The following is a 24,939-nucleotide window of genomic DNA, read 5'->3' as shown; positions in this document are numbered from 1 at the left end:
CTTTGGGAGGCCGAGGCAGGAGGATCGCTCGAGGTCAGGAGTTTGAAACCAGCCTGAGCAAGAGTGAGACCCCGTCTCTACTAAAAATAGAAAGAAATCCATTGGCCAACTAAAAATATTAGCTGGGCATAGTGGCGCCTTCCGGTAGTCAGCTACTCAGGAGGCTAAGGCAGGAGGATTGCTTGAGCCCAGGAGTTTGAGGTTGCTGTGAGCTGGGCTAACGCCACAGCACTGTAGCCAGGGCAACAGAGTGAGACTCTTCCCCCCCCCCAAAAAAAAGAATATTCTTAGACAAAATAAATATTGGAAAGTGGGTTTTGCCGCTCTTAGAGTGTTCCAGTACTCAGAGAGTACTCCAGTCTATTTCCACATTAAACATGTGCCTGCATGTTCTTCTCCCCTATAGTGGGCGCTGTGGAGAGAGAACAGTCCTACTCCACCCAGGGGGCTTCAAAAGGCTTTGGTCAGCAGCAGCATCCTGGGGTGGGGTGGGGGACTGATTAAGTAAAAACTGGAGACCACCCTGACGCTGCTGCTGAGCGGGCACCGTCACTGATACACCAGCTGTGTGTCTCAGCACCAGGGCACCTTAAATGCCATGTGCACCCCTGAAGGAGACCGTGGCCCTATGCTGCTTGGCCGAGCATGGACTGACAGATGGACAAAACAGCAGCTTACATTAAAAAACAGTTTATTGCCATCTGCGCCACCCCGCACAAGTGAAGACTGGCTCCCTCTCGAGGAGCCTTGGCCTTCCCACCTGAACTCCTGGGGAGCCACTCGGCAGTGGGCCCCCATCTTGGGGCATTGTCCTTGCTCATCTGATTCCAGTCCCAGTGTTCCTGGCCCGGGCTTAAGCTCCACCTCGAGATGCCATAGGGATGGCCTCCCCGGAGTGACTGTCACCTCTAGCATCAGAGAAGAAGCTCCCGCCCCCGGAGGCTGGGGCCACGTCCACCTGGATGACACCGTGCACCTGGGAGAGCTGCGGGCTGTCCAAGCTGGCGATGAGCTGGCGGGGGCCTGGTCGCACAGGCACAAACGTCTGTCGTAGTGTGACTGTCTCATTGCCCCCGATGTCCCTGTGGGCAGAGACAAGGTCATGGGCCTGGAGTAACAACTGGCGGTGCAGTGGGGAGTAAGGACTGATCCAGGACAGCCAGGAAGGAAGGAGCAGGAAGTGGAACCATTCAGGCATTTCTGGGCTCAGCTGGACTCTCCACACCCAAGGCCAGGATTAAGCCCAAGCCCCAGAGCCGCCTCTGCACGGCCAGGTCAGCAGCAACCTGCCCAGCCGCCTGAGCTGGAAACCTCCCATTCCGCCCCTCCCACACCACCTGCACGCAGACTGCTGGTGCCACCCACAGGCCTCTTGCTGCCTCCCTTCTCTCTGTCACTACTGCTCCCGCCCTATCCAGGGCGTCCCCATTGCACCTGGGGCTCCAAACCCAAGACAACTAATTGAGACTTTGGAGCCCAACACAGTGTTTCCAAGTACTTTCAGTTTTCCCAACAGCCTAAGTTGAAGAAAGTTAATTCTTTGCCACAATCATCTTTCCAAAGAAGAAGGAGCATTTTAATACATCAAAAACATAAGCATCTTATCTCAGAAAAAAAGGAAAGTCCTTCCCCAGAACAGATCACAGCCATCTTTAAATTGACAGATACTCTTGAGTCTGTGTGTGTGAGGGGTGGTGGGCAGTCGGGGGAGGCGGATGCATAAACACACACACACACACACACACACACACACACACACACACACACACACACTATACTGTCTTCATTTTCTCCTTTTTTTTTTTGAGACAGAATCTCACTCTGTTGCCCTGGCTACAGTGCCGTCGCATTAGCCTAGCTCACAGCAACCTCAAACTACTGGGCTCAAGCAATCCTTCTGCCTCAGACTCCAGAGTAGCTGGGACTACAGGCATGCACCACCATGCCCGGCTAATTTTTTCTATATATATATTAGTTGGCCAATGAATTTCTTTCTATTTTTAGTAGAGACGGGGTCTCGCTCTTGCTCAGGCTGGTTTTGAACTCCTGACCTTGAGTGATCCTCCCTCCTCGGCCTCCCACAGTGCTAGGATTACAGGCGTGAGCAACCGTGCCTGGCCTTTTTCTCCTTTCTTTATGGACCTCTGAAAATTGGATCCCAAACTCCTACCTGGGAATCATGATTTCACCAGTTTTCCAAGTGGCCTTCTTGCCCCTCATCTTGCTTTTTCATTCTATTCTGCTGACTACTCAGGTGAAGCAACCCTTCCAGGGCGTGGCTTCCTTTGTGCAAGTGGGATGAGATCCCAGCTCTCTCAGCTGACACACAGGCTCACTCTGACTCAGCCCCTGCACGACCTCATTGCCCCACCGTTGCTCCTGCCAACCTGCCCCACCGAGTGCCTTCCTCCTCCCGAACTCACCGCCATCCTCATGCTTTGCAATCTTAGCCTTGCATGGCATGAGCACCCAGCTCCACCTCCACCCTGGGCGGCCTTGTGAAGGTCTAATCTTCCTCCAAGGCCTGGTCACACCACCTCTCAGTGAGGGCTCCCCTGAGTACCTCTTGCCCCTAGGAAAATGAATCTCACCCTCCTCTGAGCTGCTCCAGCAATCTGCACTTTGCCTTTCATACATGGAACGTGATTGCATTTATATCATCACATCTGCTCATGCCTTCTAGAATCTGTCCTTCCTGCCTCTTTCTAAACCCTTATCTCCAGCCCCTAGTCAACCCAAACCTGCTAGGCCCTGTATGGTCACCACAGTGCTCCAAGGGAACAAGCCAGCATCTCTGAAGACCAGCTCTCCTGGAGCAAGCATTTGGCTTGAAGCCTGCTTCTGAGAGGCTTCCCCAGATCACTCTACTCCTTCTCTCATTTGTCACCTGTGTGGCTTAGGACAAGTTACTTAACTTCTCTGATCCTCACTTTTTGGTCCATAAAATGGAAGTGAAAGTAAAATGAGAGGGTGGGATCAGATGGTCTTGGAAGTGCCTCTGAGCTCCATGAAGCAGAGAAGCAGGGATATATACTATGATACAGTATGACAGACAGTCTATGCATTAAGCCTATAACTGAACAGGTAGGCTATATTCTGACTACTTACAAATTTGTGCTTTTAATTTCTGCCTACTTTTCCATAGATATAAGGTTAAAGTTGTTCGGGCTCAGACTAGCTTTCTTTTTTTTTTTTATTATATCAAAATATTATGGGTATACAAATGTTTTTGATGATGTCATCACTTTTTAATGCTTGAGTTAAGGTTATAAGTGTGTCCATCACCTAAATAGTGCTCACTGTACCTGTTAGGTAGGTATTTGCCCATTCCCTGCTCCCCCTGTCCCTTCGGACTAGCTTTCAAAAGTCTATTTAACCTATACTATAATTGAACTGTAATCTTTCAGAAAGTAACCTTTATATTGCAATAACTAACATTATTTCCAGAGAAGCTGCTTTCCAGGTTCCAGCTGGGAATGTCAAGATTTCTCCCTGCTCTGGTATCGGTATCAGGTGGGGCCTTTGCCACCACACTCCTTTTGCAACTTGGAGCTGGGTACTAGAGTTGGAATATGCCTGAAACTGAGTGTAGGTAATGAGGCCAACTCCCTGACAAGGACACCACACTTAGACATCGAGGTGAGCATTGTCCTTCCATTGTTCAACCGTGTTGCCAAGGCTTGAAACCTTTTACAAAACTCCTCGTGGGCTTTTCTTCAGATCCGTTTAAACCACAGACACACGCACACTCAGGCACTCACAGAGGGGTCCGCCTGTGCCTGGTTTCTGACTGACGGGGCATTATCACTCACCTCGTTCACTTACCCTTTTAATTAGCCTTAACTCTCAATGACTTCAGGCTTTTCCCCAAAGTCAAATCCACCCCCTAAGAAGGGAGACTGGCCACTCTAAGGACATTCTAGAGGATATGATTCAGGCTTTGGGGGAAATTCCCAGGAAGGGTTTGGAACAGACTTCCAGCCTCCCTGGTGACTGCTTTGGTGGTGACAACAGTCATCTGGAGGAGTAAGTTCTGGAATGTTTATGAAGTGGCCAGTCACCATGCTGGGGTGGCACACCTTATGGTATAATGGGGTTTCATACCACTGCCTTTGATGTGCAAATGAGAGGCCAAGTACACCCATCTTGGAATCTAATAAATCTGAGCCCACAGCTCAGGAATGTCCTCCTCAGGCCCCCCAATTGTCCTGGTGGTGCTGGCTTGGGCTCGCAGGAGCCAAGGATGCATAGAATGTCCAAGAAGGACCTGCCTTGAGAAACCCATCATCCCACCCTCCCATTTGCTGTGGGGAGACTCACACAGCCCACGGCCGAACAGAAGGGCCAGGTCTCCCGGCACTCAGGGCAATGGTCCTTCCCTTACTTTTGGGTGGGGCGAGAAGCAAAGATGTGGTGGGGCTGCTGAGGGCAGTCTAGCTCTGGGGGTCCTTCAGGACAACAGGGACCTCCCTCCATCATCACATGGGTAGGGGTAAGAGAAGCCTGCTTGGCCAGGCTAGCAGGGCAGGCTATCCAGCATCTCAGCTCTACTCTCGGAGCCACCAGAGACCCTTGCACCATGACAAAAGTGCTCCTTTGTAATGTATCAGCATTCCCAGGGGCCCAGGATGGGGCAAAGGCCACCACCAGGAGAGCTGCTGTGTGTGAGCGGGAGGAGTAGGCAGGGTTTCTCTCCTTCAAGAGCTCTGTGTCTAAAGAGAAAAATATCGGCCCCACAGAGCTGGTCTAAAAGGTCAGCCCCAGCCTTCTCTGCTGTCCCTCTGTGCTTTTCCTGCAGAGGGATAGGGTAGCACATGGGAGTCTGTGTCAGAGATGACAGCCACAGGCCCAGGAACATGAGGACTGTGTGTGCCCTCGTGAGGTTCAGAGCCACGCCTGGCCCGGGATCAAGTCCAGGCAGGCCGGGTGAGGGCTGGCAGCATGGGGCCTTCTCTGGAACTGCTACCGTCCCTCATGGCACAAGCCAAGCAACATGCTCAAGAGCCAGTGTGTGCAGTGCACCATGGTGGGAAGAGCAGAGTCTGCCCCTTATGAGCTGTGAGACGTGGCCACCAGCTTCCCCATCTGTGAATGGAAGTGATGATGGCCATAATAAAAATAACAACTACTCATAGAGCGCTCACTTTGTGCCAAGCACCTCAGTCCAGGTGCTATTGCTCTCCTCACTTTATAGGAAATAACACTGAGGCTTGGAGGAGATAAGCCACTTGCCCAAGAGCACACAGCCAGTGAGTGATGGAGCTGGGACTTGAACCCAAGTCTTTAGGGTTGCAAGGCTTCGCTCTTAGTCATATGGTGATCTTTAATGTACTCTAAAGGGTTTTTGTGATCTCCAAAGGAGATGATATGCCTGAAAGTGCCTGTGCTGAGCACATGTTAGCAATGAGTTACTAACAATTCCTGCGTGGCACTTGAGCTAAGGAACACAGAGTGCAGCACTGGGCACCCGGCAGATCCTTAAATGCTGGAGGGACTGAACTGAGTCAGGAGCTACTGCTGCTTTGGTGGGTCCTGACAGAAGACACCTGTCCAGATTGATCGAGGAAGCAAAGCTGGGACCCAGGGCAGCCCTGGGGAAGGCCAGGGCAGCAGCAGGGGCAGGAGAAGAGGCCAGACTCACCCAACGTTGAGGATCTTGGGTCTTTGCAATCCGGAACCCTCGAGCCGGAAGACGACGTTGGTGAGGGTGACAGGCAGGGGGTTCTTGAAGACGATCTGTACTTCACACTCCTGGCCAACCACCGCTGCTCCCAATAACTGAGAGAAACAAAGGTCCATCCCCCACATTAGAGACCTTAGCAAACCTTTGGGGGCCATACTCTGCACCAGAAAGGGAAAACTCCCCAAGTCCCACATTTATTCCCCTGAGAGCAAGCTCCCCAAAAGTCAGAGAGGAAATTCCAACCTACTCCCCAATGGCAGCTGCCACAGAATCAGTAATATGAGATCCCATTCTACAGACAAGGAAACTGAGGCCCCAGAGTCTAGAGCCAGTCCTTGACCTTTTTCTCCTAGAAAGACTCATAAGGCCAGCCTGCTCCTGGCTTAGCGTCCTCCTCTGATGGCCCTTAGTAGCTGGCCACTGCTCCCTGCCCAGCAAGCTGCACTTACCGTAAGGGAGAGGTCTGGGGTACGCAAGCGGAAGGTGTGCTGCTTGGCCAGCACCTGCCCGTTCTCCTTGACGTGGCCTGAGACATTAAGCAGCATGGCCCCCTGGTCTACCAGGTGGGGCCGGTATTCCTGGTAGGCTACGGGCATGGCCACGCGGTCCGCTGGGAATAAGAGACATGGCGTCACCAAGGCCTGCTTCCCCACACGTGCCCCCCAGGATGCTCCCCATTGCTCAGGGGGTCTCCATGTCCACAGCCCTGGGGTGCCTGGCCATCCAGGCAGGGCTAGGTGAGGAGCACTTACAGGCCCCTGGTGCCAGCACCACTTCCTTCTTGGTCTCCTTGAAGATGGTCCCAGTGACACCAGTGTAGAAGGTGACTGAGAGGTAGAGGTGCAGCTTCACGGTGCGGCGGCTGCTGCTGCGATTGGTCAGCAGCACAGAGACCGTCAGGTCCTGCCCCATCACCGCGTCCTGCGTCTCCACCTGCATTGCTACATCCTCTGCTGAGTCCCGGGTGGCATACACGTTGGGTTTGCTGCCGTGGGCAGCTGCTGTCTCCACTGCCTTCCGCTCTGCTTCTGAGCCTGGGGGTTGAGGGTCAAGGTGAGGTTCCAGTTCCCGCCAGGGGTTGGGGGGTGAGCGCTCAGCAGGAACAGTTGGTGTGGGGCCCAGAGCTGGCTGGGCTGGGGGATAGTACCTTCGGGGTGCTTATAGGTCTGGGTGATGTCCTCCCGCATGTTGGAGCCGATGGCCTTCGTGACGATGAGGGAGCCGATGGCCTTTTCCTCCACATATACAATCTTGAAGCTGCCATCGTCCTGCCGCTGCCAGTACACCTTGTCACTATTCACCTGTTAGGGGTGTGGGGGGTGAGCAGGAATGAGTGGGCCAGAGGATTTGAGGGTGGGCCTGGCCCCAAGCTGCCTTCCCTGACCCCAGGAGCTGTGGGGCAGGGCTAGGTCCCAAGGGTGGGAACTTCCTGGCAGAGTCCAACCTGGAGATGTTCCTGAGCGGAACCAGATGAGGCCAGAGAGCAGGGAAGAAGCTGATCTGGGAGGCTCCTTGCATTTGGGCATTAATAACAGTAATTCCTTACACTTGTTTGCTGGCTTTACGACTTGCGAAGCAGTTTCATACCCATTATCTCTTTTGATCCTGAGTACAGGAAGCAAGGCAGCCATTATTATCCCCTTTTTACGGTTGCGGAAACGAAGACTTGTAGAATGGAATGAGTGACTTGCCCAAGGTCACGCAGCTAGTCAGTCAGCAGGGAAGTCAGGACCCGAGCCAGCGCTCCGGTCACTCCAGACAGCCGGAGAAGGCTCCTGGAGCCCAGCCCTCACCTCGGCAAAAATGAAGGGCGTGTCGTACTTCATGTAGACCAGGCCATTCTTGACGGACTCCACAGAGCAGGGGCCACAGCAGAAGATGCCTAGAGAGTGAGGCAGGACAGAGATAACAGAATGAGAGGTGCGGGCAGGCCCAGAGTGACCCTCAGGCCCTGGGGAGAGGCCCACACAGGGGCCATCTGGGCCCAGTGCCCATTTGGAGGCTCCAACCCCGGGAGAGAAAACATAGAGGAGAGCGGCTGCATTTGGCTACGTCAGCTATGCTCAGCCCAGGCTGCTCTGCTGGAAGACAGGGCAGGGGGGAAGTGTGTGGACAAGCCTGACTTGGTGACCAAGTCCTTGGCACACTTTTTCTCGGCGGGATGAAGTTGGATGACCGCTGTCTGTGACCCCTAGAGGATAGGACCCTCCCCCCTTCATCAGGACCAACTCAGAGCCCACAGTGGCGGCTGGGGTCACAATGACACCACCACCACTATTCCAGAAAGATACAGAATAACCCCTCAGCTCTGTAGGCTGTTGTGTCCTGTCTATTGGGGAGTTGGGTGGGGGGAGCTGGTGGGAAATAGAGTCTGTCCTTACCGTACTCAGGAGGGTTCCCTAGAGGAGAGGAGCTGACAGGAGGGGGCCTGGCAGAGGAGGACAGAGCTGGAAGTGGGGGCCATCCAACAGGAAAGAGCAGGGGTTCCCAAACTTTTTAAACAGGAGGCCAGTTCACTGTCCCTCAGACCGTTGGAGGGCCGGACTATAGTTTAAAAAAAACTATGAACAAATTCCTATGCACACTGCACACATCTTATTTTGAAATAAAAAAACAAATGGGCAAAAACACCTGCATATGGCCCATGGGCCGTAGTTTCGGGACGCCTGGGAAAGAGTCTTAGATAACACCTAACACTGTGCCCTCCTTTACAGGTGGGGAAATAGGCCCAGCGAGGCCAAGTGTATGCCAGAATCTCACAGGATGGTAGATAGAGAGAACCTGGAAGGAGCTAATGTTTACTGAGTACCTATGATGTTCCAGGCAAGCTGCTAGTCCTCTCGGATGTACGATTGCTCATTTCACCCTCCCAACCACCCTATATGGTATCTATTATCCCCATATTACATATAAAAACACCAAAGCTTAAAGGTTGCAGGTCCTTGTCCAAGATCACACATTTGAGAAGAGACCAAGCTAGAATCGAGCGCTAATCTGGAGGCTCCAGAGCCCCTCGCCTGCCATGCAGCACACCACTTCCCAGAGTAGGGGCAGGAACTCAGATCCCCCCCATCTGGGCCACACTACTCCAGCATCGCAAACATTGCTGGGTTGCACAACTCAGGGGACACTGTTCACATAGATGAATGGGAGGGAGGGGTGTGACAAGAGACCAGGAGAGGAATGTAAGGTAGGCAAGGGCTCTCTGACCTGGGAGAGGACTTTCTGACCCAGGGCAAGGAAGGGAGAGGCTGGACTGATGGCAGCTGCTGGGGCAGGCTTGCAGCCTGGGGCTAGAGTTTTAGGAGGGGAGGGGAGTACTGTGTGAGAACAGAGTATATTTTTTTCAGAAACACATGTGTGGACACAAAAGAGAGACTGGTAGGTTATGTCAACAGTGATTATACCTCAGGTTGGGCCAGAGGGGCTATTTTCTTCTTTGAACGTATGTGAGCCCTGATTTTTTCTATACCATACGCATAACTCACAGTGAGCAATGGAACAGACAGGAAGGGATGGGTGAAAGCGAGAGTGCATGTTAAAAGGGAAGGAGTCGGGCACAGGATTCACTCAGTTGCTGACTTACTGCTCTGTGCCCCAGAGAAAGTCACTCCACCTCTCTGGCCACCGTTTCCCATGTCCCATAGGGCTTGGAGTGGGTCCCAAGCCTGGCTGGTCTTCAGAATCACCAGGGGAACCTTCCAAAATATACATTACTGGAATATATTCTTAGAAAGTCTAATGTGTCAAGTTTGGGGTGGGACTTAGGAATTTACTTAAAATTTTTTTTTTTAAAAACCCAAAAACCTCCAGAGAGAATGGAGAACATTTATACTTTGTATTATTTAATTCTATGCTTCTTTTTTCCTCTGTGAATGTATTACTTATAATAATGACTTTTTTAACTTTAAAAATATATAAAAAAAAGATAAAAGGATACTTCAATTAATTATCTCCAGGATATATAAGTGAAAAAAGCAAGTAAGAATAGTGGATTTGGGGTGGAGGGAACCTCTTACTGAATACTCTTATCTCTTTTTACTTTTGAACCTCCTGAGTATATTATCCATTATAAATAAATAAAATTTAGGCAAATAGTTATATAGAAAGGTAAAACTAAACTAACAGCTGCATGGTGGTTCAGTTAATTAATAAGCCTGTTTAAGAAGCTGAGGAGTTATACTGTGGACTTTGCCACCCCGGTGAGGGAGATGGGCAGGGGCCCAGGGGCCAGGCAGGGTCCTCCTCACCACTGCTGGTCTCCTGGGGTGTGGCGTCCACAACCTGCCACCCATCAAAACCCGAGGGCAGGTCCAACCTCTTCATCCAGCAGTCATTTTACTTTTGAACCAGCAGTCTTTTTACTTTTGAACCTCCTGAGTATATTAACCACTATAAATAAATAAAATTTAGGCAAATAGATAGTTATATAGAAAGGTAAAACTAAACTAACAGCTGCATAGTGGTTCAGTTAATTAATGGTGGTTCAATTAATTAATGATGGTTCAGTAAATTAATAAGCCTGTTTAAGAAGCTGAGGGGTTATACTGTGGACTTCACCACGCAGGTGAGGGAGATGGGCAGGGGCCCAGGGGCCAGGCAGGGTCCTCCTTACCACTGCTGGTCTCCTGGGGTGTGGCATCCACAACCTGCCACCCATCAAAGCCTGAGGGCAGGTCCGGCCTCTTCATCCAGCAGTCATTCCACACGTGGAAGTTCCTGGGTGGGCACCAAGCGAGGGCTGGGTCTGAGCCTCCTGCCCAGGGTCTTCCCAGCCCCACCCCACCACCTGCCCTCCATGCCCTAGTGCTCTGTGGCCCAAGCCTTGGGACACTGTTCCTCTGCAGGGAGGGGCAGTCCGGCCCCAGCTCACCAAACAGAATCGTGGTTCAGGTGCTCAAGTGGCTTCATGTTCTCATCAAAGTAGATGTCCATGGTGAGGGACGTGTCTGTGTCATGCGCGGAGTTGAAGTTGGTGACGGTGCGGGCAGCCAGCCCCAGGCAGCGCAGCACTGTGGAGGAGCAGGGGGTGGGTTTGAGGGCGAGGTGGGGGGCAGGTGAATCATCAGATCAGGAATATCAGGGGGAAAAGGGCAACTGGGACTGCCAAGCTGGGCATGGACTACCATGGTCAGGGGCACCAGGTTCAGGAGGACTTTGGGCCACACAGCACTTGAGATTAGGGGAAGCTAGGCCACCTGCCAGGCTCAGTCCCTGCCTGTCCCTTCTGTCTCCTCTCCCTTAGGCCTCTCTGTGTTGTTAACACTAATTAATGATAATTAAGGCCAACCTGTCGTCCACCCCCGCCTGAAACCCCGCACTGTAGCCACAGCTGGGCCTGGCTGAATGAGGGTGGAGCCTGGCTTCCCTCCCTCCTCCTCACAGGGCCCAGACCACACCTGTCCCAGGCCCTCCACTACCTGTGGTGGTCACGCCAGCAAAGACCCAGCACTGGCCATAGGGCACAGAATAGCCCGTGCGTAGGTAGCTGAGCAGGATCTCCACGCTGCCCACCCAGGCCGATGGGTTGGTGCCTCGGGAGTAATCACCAGACCAGTTTCCAATCAGGACTCCATTGTCGTCCAGGGAGTTCACCTGCCCAGGACAGGTTGGGGTGGGGATGAGTTGGGGGATGGGCTCAGGACCTGCCATGTTGTCCCCAGCCCAGCCCCTGACCATGTAACCACCCCTCACCCTTAAATGCCTCAGGATCTAGACATCAGCCTGAGCCCCACCCACCTCTCCCCTGAGCCATCTGCCCTCCCACCCTTGGTCTGACACAGGAATGCAAATCTTGGGTGTGCCAAGTTTTGGGGCTGGCCCTACATTCCAGGGGAGCTAGGATAGGAGCCAGGAAGGGTGGGGTGGGGTGGGGTGGGGGGGCAGGCGAGGGAGAGAAGAGGAGGAGTGAGACCCCTTCTTGCAACACCCTTTGCAAGGGCAGGGCCAGGGCTGAGGATCCTGGCATCCAGAAAGGGCAGGGCCAGGGGCCAGGGCAGGGAAGGCAGCAGGTGGCCACACAGCAGGGCTCAGAGACACGAAAGTGCTCACCATGGCGGAGATGACCCGGGAGACACTGACTGGGTCCCTGCGGCCTCCGTATGGCATCCCCCGCCGGTCCAGGATGTACAGGCAGGCATCCAGCACTCCATGGTCAAACTGGAAGGAGAGAGTGGGGACAGAGGTGACTGTGGGCCACAGCCACCTCTGACCCTGTGGCTGAGCACTAGACCTAGGCCAGCACCCTGCTCCAACCCTACATCCTGTTCCCAAATGCACGTGACCCTGGCCAGCCATACCTGGCCGTAGTTCCAGGTCCGCTCGCCAATCTGCGCCTCGGTCCCGTAGTAAATTCTCCCCGACTCGTTAAGCACATACTCCTGCCTCCAGTCCTCGTGGTCCACATACACGATGTCCTCTGTGCCCCCAGAACACATACTTAGTTCCCTCCAGCCCTCTCCCCGGGCCCCACGTGCTCCTCGCCAGTTCTGCAGCACTCACGTCCGCAGGGGAAAATGAGCGATGCCTCTAGCCTGATGGGCCTGCTCTCGGGAACGAAGGAGGGAGCATGGCAGGGATGGCGGGGGAAGGTTGGCCACAGCCAGGCCCTTCACCAGGAGAGGCGAGACTGGCTGTGTGACTTTGAGCGGGTCGCCATTCTGCACTGTGCCTGCACTGCACCTGGACAGTGGGAGGCTGGCTTCTCCTAGGCTAGCACCTAGGCACCCAGCCGGGTCCTGGGGAAGGAAGCCCTGCCCTGCCCTCTGCCCACCTTCTGCTCCTGAGCCCACTACTCACCTGGGCACCAGGGGTTGAAGAGGATGTAGATCTCATTTCGGGGGTCAAAGGGCAACTGGAACTCCCCGGCATCTGTGTGTGTGCGGACCGTGAACTGGAACTTGCCGATGATGGCGTTGGGGGAGGTGTGGACCCGAAGATTCAGGTCTTTCCCATTGGCCTTGGTCACCTGGGCCTTCCAGCCCCCACTGCCCCCCTTGCCGACAGGGATGATCACGTGCGTGCCCTTGCCCACCTCAGGGTTGTTTCCTAGAGTGGGGGAATGGGCAAGTAGCTGGTGAGGCTTCCCTGAGGAGAGGGGATAGAGCTTTGCTTTCTCCCAGCCCCGCCCAAGGTGTGTGTCAGTCACCGTGTCTGTGTCCCTGAGTTGGGCTATCACTTTATTCTGTGCCAGTCGCCCTCAGAGCAGGTCTGTCCCCACCCGATGCTTGCCCACATACCAGGGCAGGGCCCCAGTCCAACGTCCCAAACCTGTTCCCCTGATGCTGAACTCAGAGGTAGGGAGGAGAGACCAGGGCCATTGTCACACTCTGCCTGCCTGCCTGTCTCAGTGCCTGGTGGGAGGGGCAGAGCCATCCAGGATGGCTGCTGAGCCCCCAGCCCCATATGCATGGCAGTCCAGATCCTGAAGGCCAACCCTGCCTGCTCCCTGTGGCTGCAGCTTCCAGAGCCCAGGGCGTCCCTGGTGGAGGTGGTGGGGATACCTGGGAAATTAGAGGCTGAAGTGGGCAAGGTTAGGCCCTAATCAAAGGGTAAGAGGAGTCGCCTGCCCCCGGCAGTGGCATAATCACCAGCCTGGGAAGTCAACGGCCACCAGGCAACGCGGTGAGGGAGGCACCTGCCCTGGGTCATGGGGACAGAGATACAGAGACAGAGACAGAGTTGGGGGCGGGGGTGGGGGGAGAGAGACACAGGAGAAATCCAGCTACATCCTGGGGAAAGAGCAGACTGGATAGGACACACCTTGAGGCAGCAATGCTGAAGGAAACACGGAGGCAGACCCTGGAGAAGGACTCTGACACAGATGCCCCTGGAGGCTTGCGGAGGGTGAGCTTGGGACTGTTCCTGGGACACACCCCTAGGGGCACACACACACTTGCACCTGCCTTATCCCGCAGAGGTGAGGAGTAGGACAGGGGAGGAGCCTAAAGACCTCTCTGACCCTAATGCCAGCTCCTTCCCCCCAAATCTAGGGCCTTTGCCCTTCCCGATCCAGGCCCCACTGACCGATGAGCAGCTCAAGGGTGATACGATCCGAGGACTCGTAGGGCCGGGACAGGAGGATGACCATGTGGAAAGGCTGCCCACGGCGCACAATCAGCTCGTCGTACTCGAACTCGTCCGTGTGGTGCTCCCGGCGGTTCTGGTCTGAGCGTGAGCTCAGCAAATCCACACCGGCCACCACCAGCATGCCCTCTGCAAGGCCACAGCTCTGGGTCAGTGGAGCCCCCAAGGGGAGCCCAGGCCTCGTCATCAGCCTCCCAGCCACCCAGAGAGGCCAGGATGAGTCTCGGGTCCCATTAAGGCTTTTCGGCTCTCAGTTGAGGTGGACAGGATGGCCTCACCTCGAATGGTGCCATCTCCTGCTGCGTTTACACCACTGCCCCGGGAGACAGGCCGGCGGGAGTCTGAGCCCCGGGAGTCAGTTCTTCGACCCCCAGAGCGGGACCCTCGACCCCTGGAGCCAGAGGGTTCAGGCCCCCAGTCATCATCCGCCGCATTTCGGCATGAGCAGCAGCTGCAGCAGCGAGCCCAGAAGCCTCTTCTGTGAGAACGCCTGTCTGGCTCTGGCTCCGGCTCTGGAGAAGGCGTGGTAGGGGGCTGCAAGGGGTTCCCGCCCCAGCGGCCCATGTCTGACCGAGGCCCGTCCATCATCCCTGTGAGGAAGAGGCAGGGAGGCTCCTTTACCCGGGAGGCCCAGCCAGCCCACTCAGAAACCCTGACCCAGACAATCTGACCTTGACTGGGAGATTCCGCACCCCCAGCCCCTGCCTCTAGAGACCCTTTCCAAAGACTCCATTCGGACTCACCCAGAGAAGCTTCCATACTTCGAGAGGAGCTTTCCCCCCACTCCCACGTAGACATGTCCCAAATCACATCCAAAAAACAGATGCTCAATGGAGAAACCCACTCAAGGATCCATCCCAGGAAATGCAGTTTCCTGCATGGACACTTGTCACAGCCTCAAGACCCAGCTGCACAGACAGACCAGAGTGCCCCAGCATCTCTCCACCTGCCGGCTCCTCAGTCTAGAGGTCCACGACACTGACTGCCTCTAGGACCCACTTCTTAGCAGAGATTCCCCCTCAAGCCTCCCCCCCAACACAGGCAGGTGGCCCGAGGCCAGGGGTCCTTGGCATCCCCATATGGGGTAAACTCCATGCAGGGCCGCCGGCAGGGGTGGGGCGCGGCAGGTGCCGGGAGCCCGCGCTGGGCTGGAGGAAAGCGGAGTCAGCGTGCGGGGCAGCCGGGCTGGCCTGACAGATCGGCCGGCGTGCACCCCACCTTGCTGGGGCTGGACCTTGGCGCGCAGCCCCCGGACGGCGAGGGCCCGGGGCTCAGCACCGCGGTGTGGGTGGGAGCCCCTCACCTGGCAGCGGTATTGGCGACGGCAGCGCTGAGTCCTGGCGGGACTGATGGGACGGGAGGGACGGGAGGGACGGGCTGGATGCCGCCGCCTGGGTGGAAGGTGTGGGGCCGGCCTGGTGAGTGGTTTATGAGGGGGGAGGGCGGGGCGAGCTGCAGGGGTGAAGGGGAAGCCAGCCAGGTTGCACCATCCCCTGGAGGAAGAGGCCCGGCCTCCTGGAGCTGTCTCTGGAGGTAGGGGCGGGAAATGGGGACCGGCCCCACCTGCTTTCCCCTTTCTAGGAACTGAGCTGACGCTGGGCAAGAGGTGGGGTCTGTCAGGGCTGAGGCTAGGGAGCAAATGAAGGCTTTGGGGGATCCACGGGTGTGATGGACCGCACACCAGGCTGATTCCTGCCAGACCTGGCCTGTGGGGAGCCCCTTTTCCCAGATGAAGAAGCCCAAGGACAATGGGGCAGGGAGGCCCTTCCACACACGCCCCCATCTGGCCCCCCTTCTGGCCCTGAGCTCGAGCTCAGGCTGCCTACCTCTGCTCTCACAGGCACCTGCTGCCACCTCCCCTCAGCCCAGGCCAGGCTCGCCCGTGAAACTGGCCCATGGGCCTGGACCTGGAACTTATCCTGCCAGGGAGGTCCTGGGATTCCAGACTGCAGACTGGTGACATCAGCAGCCAGGCCCTCAGACTGGCTCCACCAGCCAGCCCCTGACCTGCCGGCTCTTCCAGATCTGACCCCCACCCCCTTCTATCCCTGCTTCCTCCCGCTGCTCCACAGCTCCTGGCATGAGTGAGCCTCCCCCCACCCCTCAGCTTCTGTGTCTCTCCAGTTTGGGATTGGGGGGATCAGAGTGGTGCAATCTCGTTTTCTCCCCCAGCCTGGACGCATGGGGGAGGCTTAGGTGGGACCCGAGGCTCCCTCCCAAGGCTGCGGAGCATCCCCGTCTCTCAGTGAGAGGAGCTTCTGGTCAGCTGGAGTCGAGGATTCTCCTTTTCTCCAACCTAGAATTCTTCCTGGGAATCCAGACCAACCGGCTACAGCCACCTCCCCAGTGTTCACCCTAACTCCACCCGACACTGGGAGAAATGCCAGGGATGCCACCAAGACAACCCCAAGCAGAGGAGGCTAGGCATCTTCCAGCGGACGCTCCGTGGGTCCTGTTCTTAGGTCCATCAGCAAGAGGCCTCTCCCTTCCATCCCACTGGTGTCCATGGGCCACCATCCATGGCCATCCCATCCCATGGGCCACCAAACAGAAGACAGTGAAAACAGAGTTGGCAAGAAAGCACAAGGAAGCAGACTCTAGGAGAGGCTGTTTGGTGACGCAGGCAGGGAAGTGCCTCCCAGAGTGGGGACAGAGAGGCTCCAGGACCTGGCAGGGAGCCCTCCACACCCACACTACATTTTTCTGTCCAGCTCCAACCCCCAGAATCTTGGGGCAGGGGTGTGGGGGGGTCCTGCCCCGCCTCCAACACCTTCAGCAAATACACCAGCAGGGATCAAATTCTAGCAGGTATGAAGCAGGTCAGCCAAAGGGCTTCATTGAAGGATTGAAGGGCTGGGTGTGCATCACTTTGGATACGGGAAGGGGCAGGGCCCTGACTGTCCGGATACGCGTGAGCACACGTGGTCCCAGGTAGATCCCACAGAAGCAGGAAAATGCCTTTGTCACACTCTCTCCCTCTTGTTTTAATCAATCTTTCTCTCCCCACCCAGCCAGGTTTGACTCAGTGTCCTACACCCTGAGCCGCTCCCCTTTCTTCTCTCCAGGAGGCCTGGTGCCTCAGGACTTTCAAAGTCAGGACAAGGTGTGTGGGGTGGGGTGGGGGCACCATGGGAGCAGATACCCGGCTGGTACCTTTGGGAGGAGGCCAGGCCGCTGCCCAGCCTTTCCCTGTCAGTACAGAAGCAAGAACATGAGTCTAGAGTCCTAGACCAAGGGGCAGAGATGACTTTGGTTCCAGCACTTAAGGTAACCTTGGGCAAGTCCTAGCAGCAGTTCCCTCATCAGTACAATGGGCTGTAATCCCTGACAGCTTGTGAGGCCAAATGGGAACAAGCAATTTCAAGGGCTCTTCAACCGCAGAATGCTATTCATGGGCACTGACACTGCTGTTATAACAGGGTGGGGCAGGGGTGCCTTGGCCCATTCTCCCTGGGAACACGGAGCACCTGAACCTTCTCAGCTGTGGAGGCCGAGGGCCAGGGCAGAGAGGACATCCGGAAGGGGCAGAGGTCATGGGAAAAACTTTTATGAGCCTTCTAGCTGGAGAGACTTACAGTGGCTTTGTAGCTCAGCCTGAACCAGAACCTGATCCTAAACCCTATCCCAGCTTGGAACCTGAACCTAGCCCCAGTGCTACCCCCAAACCAGAAGATGAACTCAACTTCAGCCCTTGCCCTGAATTCTGCCCCGAACACTGAGGCTCTGGCTCTCCGTGACAGGGAACAGCAGGAAGGAGACCATTAAATGAAAGCAGAGGGTGAGCTGGCACACCCCAAGTCTTTTCCCTTTCTTTTCCCAAAACACGCAGCAATGATAGGAAAGTGGGAGAGTGGTGTAGTGGTGGTGGCGACAACAGCTTGGTGGCCTGAGGGGGCCTCTCCATCCTTTATTCAGTCCCAATAAGTTAAAGGGCAAGGGTGGGAGGCAGGGCCTCTTAGGTGAGGATGCTGCTAACTGACGGCAGCAGTTCGGCCAGATGCTCCGAGATGCCCACTGCTTGGCACAGGGGGTTGCCCTGCAGGTTGAGGAGGACCAGTTTGGGGCAGGAGGCAAGAGGCTGCAGCACTGCAGGCTGCTGAAGGCCTTGGGCAAAAGAGTCAAGGAAAGTTTGTAAGTTTCCCTCCATCTGTCTGCTCATGCGCATGCTCAAGAGCTGAGGACTGCTGCCTGGAAGTCTGTTTCACGGGCATCTCATACACTTCCCTGGAGGGAGTAGGGCTCCAGGAGGGGACTGCAGACACCTGCCCACGGGGCCAGGCCGGAAGCACATGAAGCAGGCCATGTGTGCTACCAGAGGAGTGGTGGAGACTGTGGCAAAGTGGAAACCTAGCTTAGCCAAACCTAGCTGCCAATAGTGGCATTCACTATTCAGTGGTGGCCAAGGGCTGCCGAGTGGAAATACTGGTGAAAGATTGCTCTAACTTCCAATTTTTAAAAGAGGAATCAGAATTCTAGATTTTTTACAAATATGAAACTTCCTGATTTTTAAAATACTACATGGTCCCCAAGAACATCTACCATTTATGAGTTCTGGCTTGAAGAAGTCACTTACACTTGCAAATCTTCACCAGTACAAGTCACTGACAGCCCCATATAGCTCCAAGTTATTATTATTTTTTAGACAGGATCTTGCTCTGTTGCCCCAGGTAGAGTGCAGTAGTGTCATCATAGCTAACTGCAACCTCAAACTCCTGGGGTCAAGAGATCCTCCTGGCCCAACCTCCTGAGTAGCTGGGACTATAGACAAGTGCCACCATGCCTGGATAATTTTTTCTATTTTTAGTAGAGACACAGTCTCACTCTTATAGAGACTGGTCTCAAATTCCTGAGCTTGAGTGATCCTCCCGCCTCAGCCTCCCAGAGCACAAGGATTATAGGTGTGAGCCACCGCGCCTGGCCAGCTCCAGGCTATTGTTTTCCTTCGGCTCACACTGTCAGAGCCCCTCTCTCTAGCCCCACCTCAGGGTGATACCACCTGCTTGCTGTCTCTCCCCAGGGCGGCCCTACACCCTGCCCGCTGTCTGAAAGGCACCCCAAAGGAAGGATACGGTTGTTGCACAGTAGCAGCTCCTGCAGCCGGGGCAGGTTGGTGGCGCCGTCCAGAGACTCTATCGCATTATCGCTGGCCTGCAGCACCTGGGGAACAGGCGGCTTTCAGCCTGGGAATGGGACAGTAACCGAGGAACCCAGCCTGATCAGCTTACAGTGCACAGAAGGGCTCATGGGGCCAGGCTGGGTGATGCTGAGGGGAAGGCAAGCGGTCCCCTGCAGGGGCTGGGAAGTCCTGGACATCTCTGTGTTGGTGGGAAGATTTCTGAGGTGGAGGAAGGGAAAAGCACCACCCAGGACAGTGATGGAGGAATGAGTGCTTTACCTCAAGGCAGCGCAAGGCGGCCAAAGCAGATGGCAGGGCTCGAAGACGATTGTGTGACAGGTCAAGATGAGTGACCAAGAGCAGCTGTTCAAGGTGGCAAAGCACTGTCAGATCCTGGAGTGGGGGAAGGGACAGGCCACCCAGTGAGACCTGGGAGAAGGTCCTCAGCCACCATTTATTAGGTACTTGCCTACTGTGCCCCACATAGGCCCTTGGGACCCGAGCTGAGGAGAGAACAGGAGCAGGTGGGAAGCTTCCCTTACAGCCCACGGCAGTGCCTGCTACTCGTTATGGGAAAGACAGTGAGTGCTGGGGGTGGGGGTGGCGGGGAGGAGGCGGCCTGGAGTGCGGCCGGTACAGAGGACAGTGGAGGGTGTTGGGTAAACAAAGACATGGTGGGAGCAGACAAGCTGAGTCTGGGGGTGGACTACAGTGATGTCATCAAACTGATGTCTTGGGAAGGACTAGAGACAGAGGAAAAATGGAGCCTGGACAGCTTATTTCAAATCTCTGGAAACCATTGGTGTTTTTTTTTTTTTTTGAGACAGAGTCTCACTTTGTTGTCCAGGCTAGAGTGAGTGCCATGGTGTCAGCCTAGCTCACAGCAACCTCAAACTCCTCAGCTCAAGTGGTCCTACTGCCTCAGCCTCCCGAGTAGCTGGAACTATAGGCATGTGCCACCATGCCCAGCTGGTTTTTTGTGTATGTGTATATATATATATAATTTTTTTTAAGTTGGTCAATTAATTTATTTCTATTTTTAGTAGAGATGGGGTCTCACGCTTGCTCAGGCTGGTTTTGAACTCCTGACCTTGAGCAATCCTCCCAGCTCGGCCTGCCAAAGTGTTAGGATTACACGCTTGAGCCACCATGCCTGGCCACCATTTGGCCTTCGAGTGTCGGTGCCCACTCCAGGGTGAGAGGCATGGGAATGCATAGGGGGACAGGGATCACTCTGTAGGAAAAATGCAGCTGTGACTGGCCCAGGGGAAGGGGCAGAGGAGAGGCCCTAGTGACTCAAGATTTGAAACTGAGGGACAAGAAAAATGATGGGCTGAGTGACAGGAAGCAAGGCTGGAAGCAGGCTGCAGGGAGGGATGGATTCCATCTTGATTGGGAGGAAAGGTCTGGGAAGGACCCCAAGACTGAAGGCAAAGCCAGAGATGTGGGGAGGCCGGCCAGCGGGGCCGCAGCCCGTACCTTGTGAGCCAGGTGCAGCACGCGCACGTCGGCATACTCCATCTTGAGCACGCTGTTCTCCAGCAGGAACTTGCTGCGCAGGTCATCCAGGTAGGCTGCCCGCATGGGGTCCACAGCCTGCAGGGGATGAGGTGGGCCAGGCATGCACGTCAGCAGCCTTCCTCCTGCCCCCTGGCCTCCCCTGCCAGTTCCGCAGGCCCAGCTTGCCTTGAGGGTCTCGAAGTACTGCAGCGTCTCCTTCTCGTACAGCAGGGGGTCCAGCGCCCGCATCAGCAGGATGATGGTGAGCAGGCACCCTGAGGAGAGGGCAGGACGAGGCTTTCTCCTGCATCCTCCCCTAGACACCCTTCCTGCTCTCTCCAAGGGGCCACCCTGGAAAGGGGCCTGCTTAGCGGGGCTGTGGGAACAGGTTCTCAGGGAATGGGCCTCACATTTATTTTCAGGCTCCAGTTCCTGCAGCTCCTTACAGGACTCAAGCTCAGACTGTAGCACTGTGGACTTCTCCACTGACAGCTCACACCTGGGGGTGGGCAGGATGGGGAGGCAGTGATGCCCACAGCCCTGGGGGACTGACTGTCCCCAGGATGTAGACTGGGACCATGCCCCAAAGCCCAGTCCTCCTGCCCGAGTTGGCTGACGCTCAGTCTAGAGCCCCCGTCCTTGTCTGTGTGCCTCCCCGTCATCACCTGAACAGCTGCTCGTCCGTGGTGGAGTCACGGCACCAGCCTTCCTGGAGGCCTGAGGGAAAGAGACAGTGGTTGGAGGGGACGCCACGAGAAGAAGAGAGGGATGGGGCTGCTGCAAGGGGCAGAGGCTGCAGGTTGCATCACCTTTAAAAAGCACACACTCTTTCTCAGCATCGCCTGCTGTCCAAATGACACGAAATGTATGTTGTGGCAACTGGTCGTTGAGGGAGGTGGCAGGCAGGTCACAGAGCTGGGAGCACTGGGTCAAGGAAATGCCCCGGCCTCACCACTTTTCTGTCTCACCCAGCCCTGCCCAGCCCCCACTTCTGCTCCACAAATGCTGGGATACCCAGACATAACTGGGCCGGTTCCTGCCATCTGGGGTCCTCCACTCCACAATCAGAGGTGACTCATCAACCATGAGTAGCAAGGTCTTCGTCCTTGAACCCACCTGGCACAGGGACAAAGAGAGACCTGTCAGCCCCACCAATCCCACAATCCCACGATGCTCTCCAGCAAAAGCTGCAGCACTCACTAGAAGGGGCCGAGAGAAGGAGACAGTCAGACAGGCCTCGTCCCGGCTCACATGCAGGCAGTGCAGCGCATCCTGGGGGTCAGCTGCAGGGAGACACAGCCTCAGGTCTCCTTAAATCCTCTTGCCTTCCTCCTAAGCCCCAAACACTCAGCCTCTTCCCTCTCTGCTTACCTCGGCCCAGAAGCCAGCGGTGATAGAACCAGGCACTCTGATCATTGGGGTCAGTGAAGAAGGCATTCTGCACCAGCTCCAGCTCTGTGGGAGGTGGGAGGCATCGGCTGTGGTCACGATGCTGGTGGGCTTCTGGCCACCCCAACGCCCCACACTCTCCTTTGAGTATCTCCAGCCCTCAGTCTCACTTATATGCTGGCCTTGCACAGGGGCTGCCTATGTCAGTTTTATCTTCCCCATCAGACACTTGAGCTCCCTGCAGCTAGGGACTGAGTCTCATGCAAAGTAGGTGCTCAATAAACCCAAGCGACAGGCTCAGAGCTGGGCCAGGCATCAGGGCAGGAAGGTGGTGCTACAGAGTCCACCCCAACACCCTCACCCTGCTTACCTTTGAGGAGCACATCCTCAGGGAGGCGCCCCTGTGGTCCAGAGTCTGGCTGAGGGTGCAGCTGGGGCAAGAGGCAGGAGCGATAATGCCAGGAGGAGTAGTTGGAGAAGTTTCGGGTGATGAGGCTGTCAGTGAACGCTAGCTCTTCTGCAGGGGGCACAGCTGCCTGTGCGGCCACAAACCGTCGATAGTCCCAGCAGTGAACTGAAGGGGAGAGGTGACAGCATATCTTAGAAGCAGATCAAGAAGAACTACCTGGCTGGTACCCCCAGAGTTCCCTTGGGAATCCCCTAGAAACAACCTCGAAGCACTCAATAGAGGATGCATTTGGCTCCATCATCCCTTTTGGCACCAGCTCGGTGGGCCCGTCTTGGATATCCCTCCCCACTCTGGCCTTATTGGGGTCCCAGTATCAGGATGTGGGGCAGGTGAGTGCTGTGGACAGAATCCACAGGCACATACAGTTCCGCTCATCGACCTCCAGGAAGCGGGCACACAGCTCCAGCTCCCGGGCCCAGTTGGGCTCAGGCAGGCGGCCCAGCAGCCAGCAGCGGTGGTGCCAGGTTCCATAGGACTTAGGGTTCACCCGCAGGCAGCTCTCCAGGAAGCTCAGTTCAGCTTTCACCAGAATGTCCAGCTCCTCGGGGGATCTGCACCCACAGGGGAAGGTGAGTCAGGGCCCTCCTATGCCCAACCTTAGCTCACCCCTAACTTTCTGCACACAGCCCTCCACTGCCCCCAGTCTATGCCCCTGGCTGCCCCATTTCTCTTCCACCTTTGGACCCGGGCAAGGCAGGGGCAGTCTTCCTGGGACCCCAAACCCCTACACACTTCTGGGCCTCCAGCTGTTGGAACACCTCTCGTCGGCAGTTCCAGAGGGTGGCAAAATCAGGGTTGGCTCCCAGAATCTGGCTTGTCAGTTCCAGCACTGACTCATCTAGCTCACCAGCCTGGCGCTGAGAAGATAGAAGGGTCAAAGATTATATCATTCTCCCACCATAGGGCTAAGTAACATACATTTAGAACCATCCAATATTCTGTGAATCCCATACTACACAACCCATACTATGAACAATGCTTTACAGCTTTACAGGTATTCTCATTTAATCTTCACAACAGTCTTATGCGGTAGTTGCAGTCATTAGTCCCATTTTACAGGTGAGCAAACTGAGGCCCAAAGAGATTCAGTAATTTGCCCAAGGTCACACAGCTATCAAAAGTTAGAACCCAGACTTGGATCCAGGCAGTCTGACTCTAGGGCCCTGCTCTTGGCCTCTGTGCTATACTAAGGGTGCCACCTGGGGTGGAGGCTACCTCTGAGGGCCCCACCTTCTGGAAGACGGCCTGGGTGGCTGACTGGTATAGTTTCAGCTTTTGCTCCCGCTCTAGCCTTTTGGCCTCCGCCTGCTCTTCTGATGTCTTCACCTTCAGGCGCCCGTGCTACAAGGATGAGCGGGTTGGAAGAGTGCAGGTTGTTTTGCAGGGGTAGATTTGCAAAGCCCCCCACTGCGGAGCCCCAGGTTCATAAGGGGCAACCGAAGTAGGGCCACTCGGGACGAGGGCGTGTGCATGCAGAGATGAGGGAATGGGCTCAGGGTTCTCACCATCGTGCCAGCTCAGGGTTCAGAACAGGGGAAGGGTCCAGTGGCAGCCTGTGAAGTCTGGGGAGAGAGGTGTCAATCACGGAGCCCCGCCCCCACTAGCTCCGCCCAAAGCTGTGCCCAGGAAGCGGCACGTGTCCCGGGGCGGAGACCCCTGGGGTGTAAAGGGGTCCGGGGACAGGTATTTGCAAGTCCAGGAGGAGGCGACCTCCCAGACTGGGACTTCCACCCGCGTGGCCTATCCATAGCCTGATCCGTGGGGGCCGGAGCCCGATCCGGGGACCTAGGCGATGGGGACCACCCCGCGCCCATGAGGCAGCCGTTACCAGCCCGCCCCACGGCTCCCAGGCACCCCCGCCCCCCTCGGGCGGACCCACCTGCACTGGGAGGAGGCGCGGGGGACGCGGAGCAGCGGCGTCCGCCACCGAGCCCGGGCGCTGGCTAGAGCGGCGCCACGCCCCGGCTCACCGAAGCGCAGCGCCCTCTGCAGGCCTGGGGAGGGCCCCCACGGCGGGGGAGGCCAGCTCGGGAGGCGCGTGCGCGGGGGCCTCTGTGCTCGCGCTCCGGAAACGGCAAGAAGCTGTCAGCTCCCTTGTGTGTACGAGTGCGCACGCGCAACTATGGCGGCTGGCGTGTGAAATGAGTAGGGAGTCGTTCTAGTTGGCAACTCAAACTGCAAGCTAGTTGAAGAGGTTTCTCCGACGGCCGGAAACCCACACCCTCACTACTCCAGTGACTTCATTCTGGCTTCACCGGGCCCCCCACTAGTTGTCCAATCTAACAGAGTTTCCTGTCCTTATCTCCCCTGCTCTCTGCAGCATTTGATGCTACTGACTTCCTTATACTTGAGATCTCCACCCTGGCTTCTCCTCCTGCATCTCTGCCTCTCTCTTCTACCTCCTCTTCTAAATGTTGGTGATCTCTAGGACCTTTTCCTCACCGCCTTTTACTTTGCACACTCTTCCTGAGAGAACGTTTAAAAACCTAAGCCTTCTACTTAAGAGTTGGAGCTCGCTAGAGCTCTCTGGGCCGCAAGTTTTCTGGCACCACACTTTCTCTGGGTGACTTCATCTACACTCGTGGTTTTAATTACTACCTGTAAATTGATGACACCCAAATTTATATCTCCAGCCAAGGTGTCCTGCGAGTGTAAATAATAATAAATAATATACAAGCACACACATATTCAGAAGCC

At 55.8% G+C, this 24,939-nt stretch overlaps 2 protein-coding genes across 2 annotated transcripts; both read right to left on the bottom strand.

Annotated features, from left to right (window-relative positions):
• Positions 1-679: 679 nt before the first annotated feature.
• TGM1 (transglutaminase 1) lies at positions 680-15,149 on the bottom strand. The gene is made up of 15 exons (XM_012756040.2): positions 15,072-15,149; positions 14,047-14,358; positions 13,709-13,897; positions 12,482-12,730; positions 11,983-12,101; positions 11,735-11,842; positions 11,104-11,278; positions 10,557-10,695; positions 10,299-10,402; positions 7,477-7,565; positions 6,831-6,984; positions 6,436-6,717; positions 6,133-6,293; positions 5,642-5,778; positions 680-1,082 (listed from the first exon to the last, which is right to left on the bottom strand). Exons 2-15 carry the CDS (start codon positions 14,354-14,356, stop codon positions 854-856), a joined length of 2,445 nt encoding a protein of 814 aa, XP_012611494.1. The 5' UTR covers positions 14,357-14,358; positions 15,072-15,149; the 3' UTR covers positions 680-853.
• Positions 15,150-17,646: 2,497 nt separating this feature from the next.
• Positions 17,647-24,259, bottom strand: RABGGTA (Rab geranylgeranyltransferase subunit alpha). The gene is made up of 17 exons (XM_012756041.3): positions 24,122-24,259; positions 23,748-23,804; positions 23,473-23,583; positions 22,975-23,099; positions 22,606-22,793; positions 22,144-22,347; positions 21,756-21,839; positions 21,585-21,667; positions 21,399-21,500; positions 21,194-21,299; positions 21,050-21,101; positions 20,795-20,883; positions 20,571-20,659; positions 20,364-20,480; positions 19,164-19,277; positions 18,838-18,925; positions 17,647-17,872 (listed from the first exon to the last, which is right to left on the bottom strand). Exons 2-17 carry the CDS (start codon positions 23,748-23,750, stop codon positions 17,724-17,726), a joined length of 1,704 nt encoding a protein of 567 aa, XP_012611495.1. The 5' UTR covers positions 23,751-23,804; positions 24,122-24,259; the 3' UTR covers positions 17,647-17,723.
• Between the last annotated feature and the right edge of the window lie 680 nt (positions 24,260-24,939).

Source organism: Microcebus murinus, chromosome 6 (genome assembly GCF_040939455.1).
Source record: "Microcebus murinus isolate Inina chromosome 6, M.murinus_Inina_mat1.0, whole genome shotgun sequence".
NCBI lineage: Eukaryota > Metazoa > Chordata > Mammalia > Primates > Cheirogaleidae > Microcebus > Microcebus murinus.
This window is presented reverse-complemented; position numbering and strand designations above follow the sequence as displayed.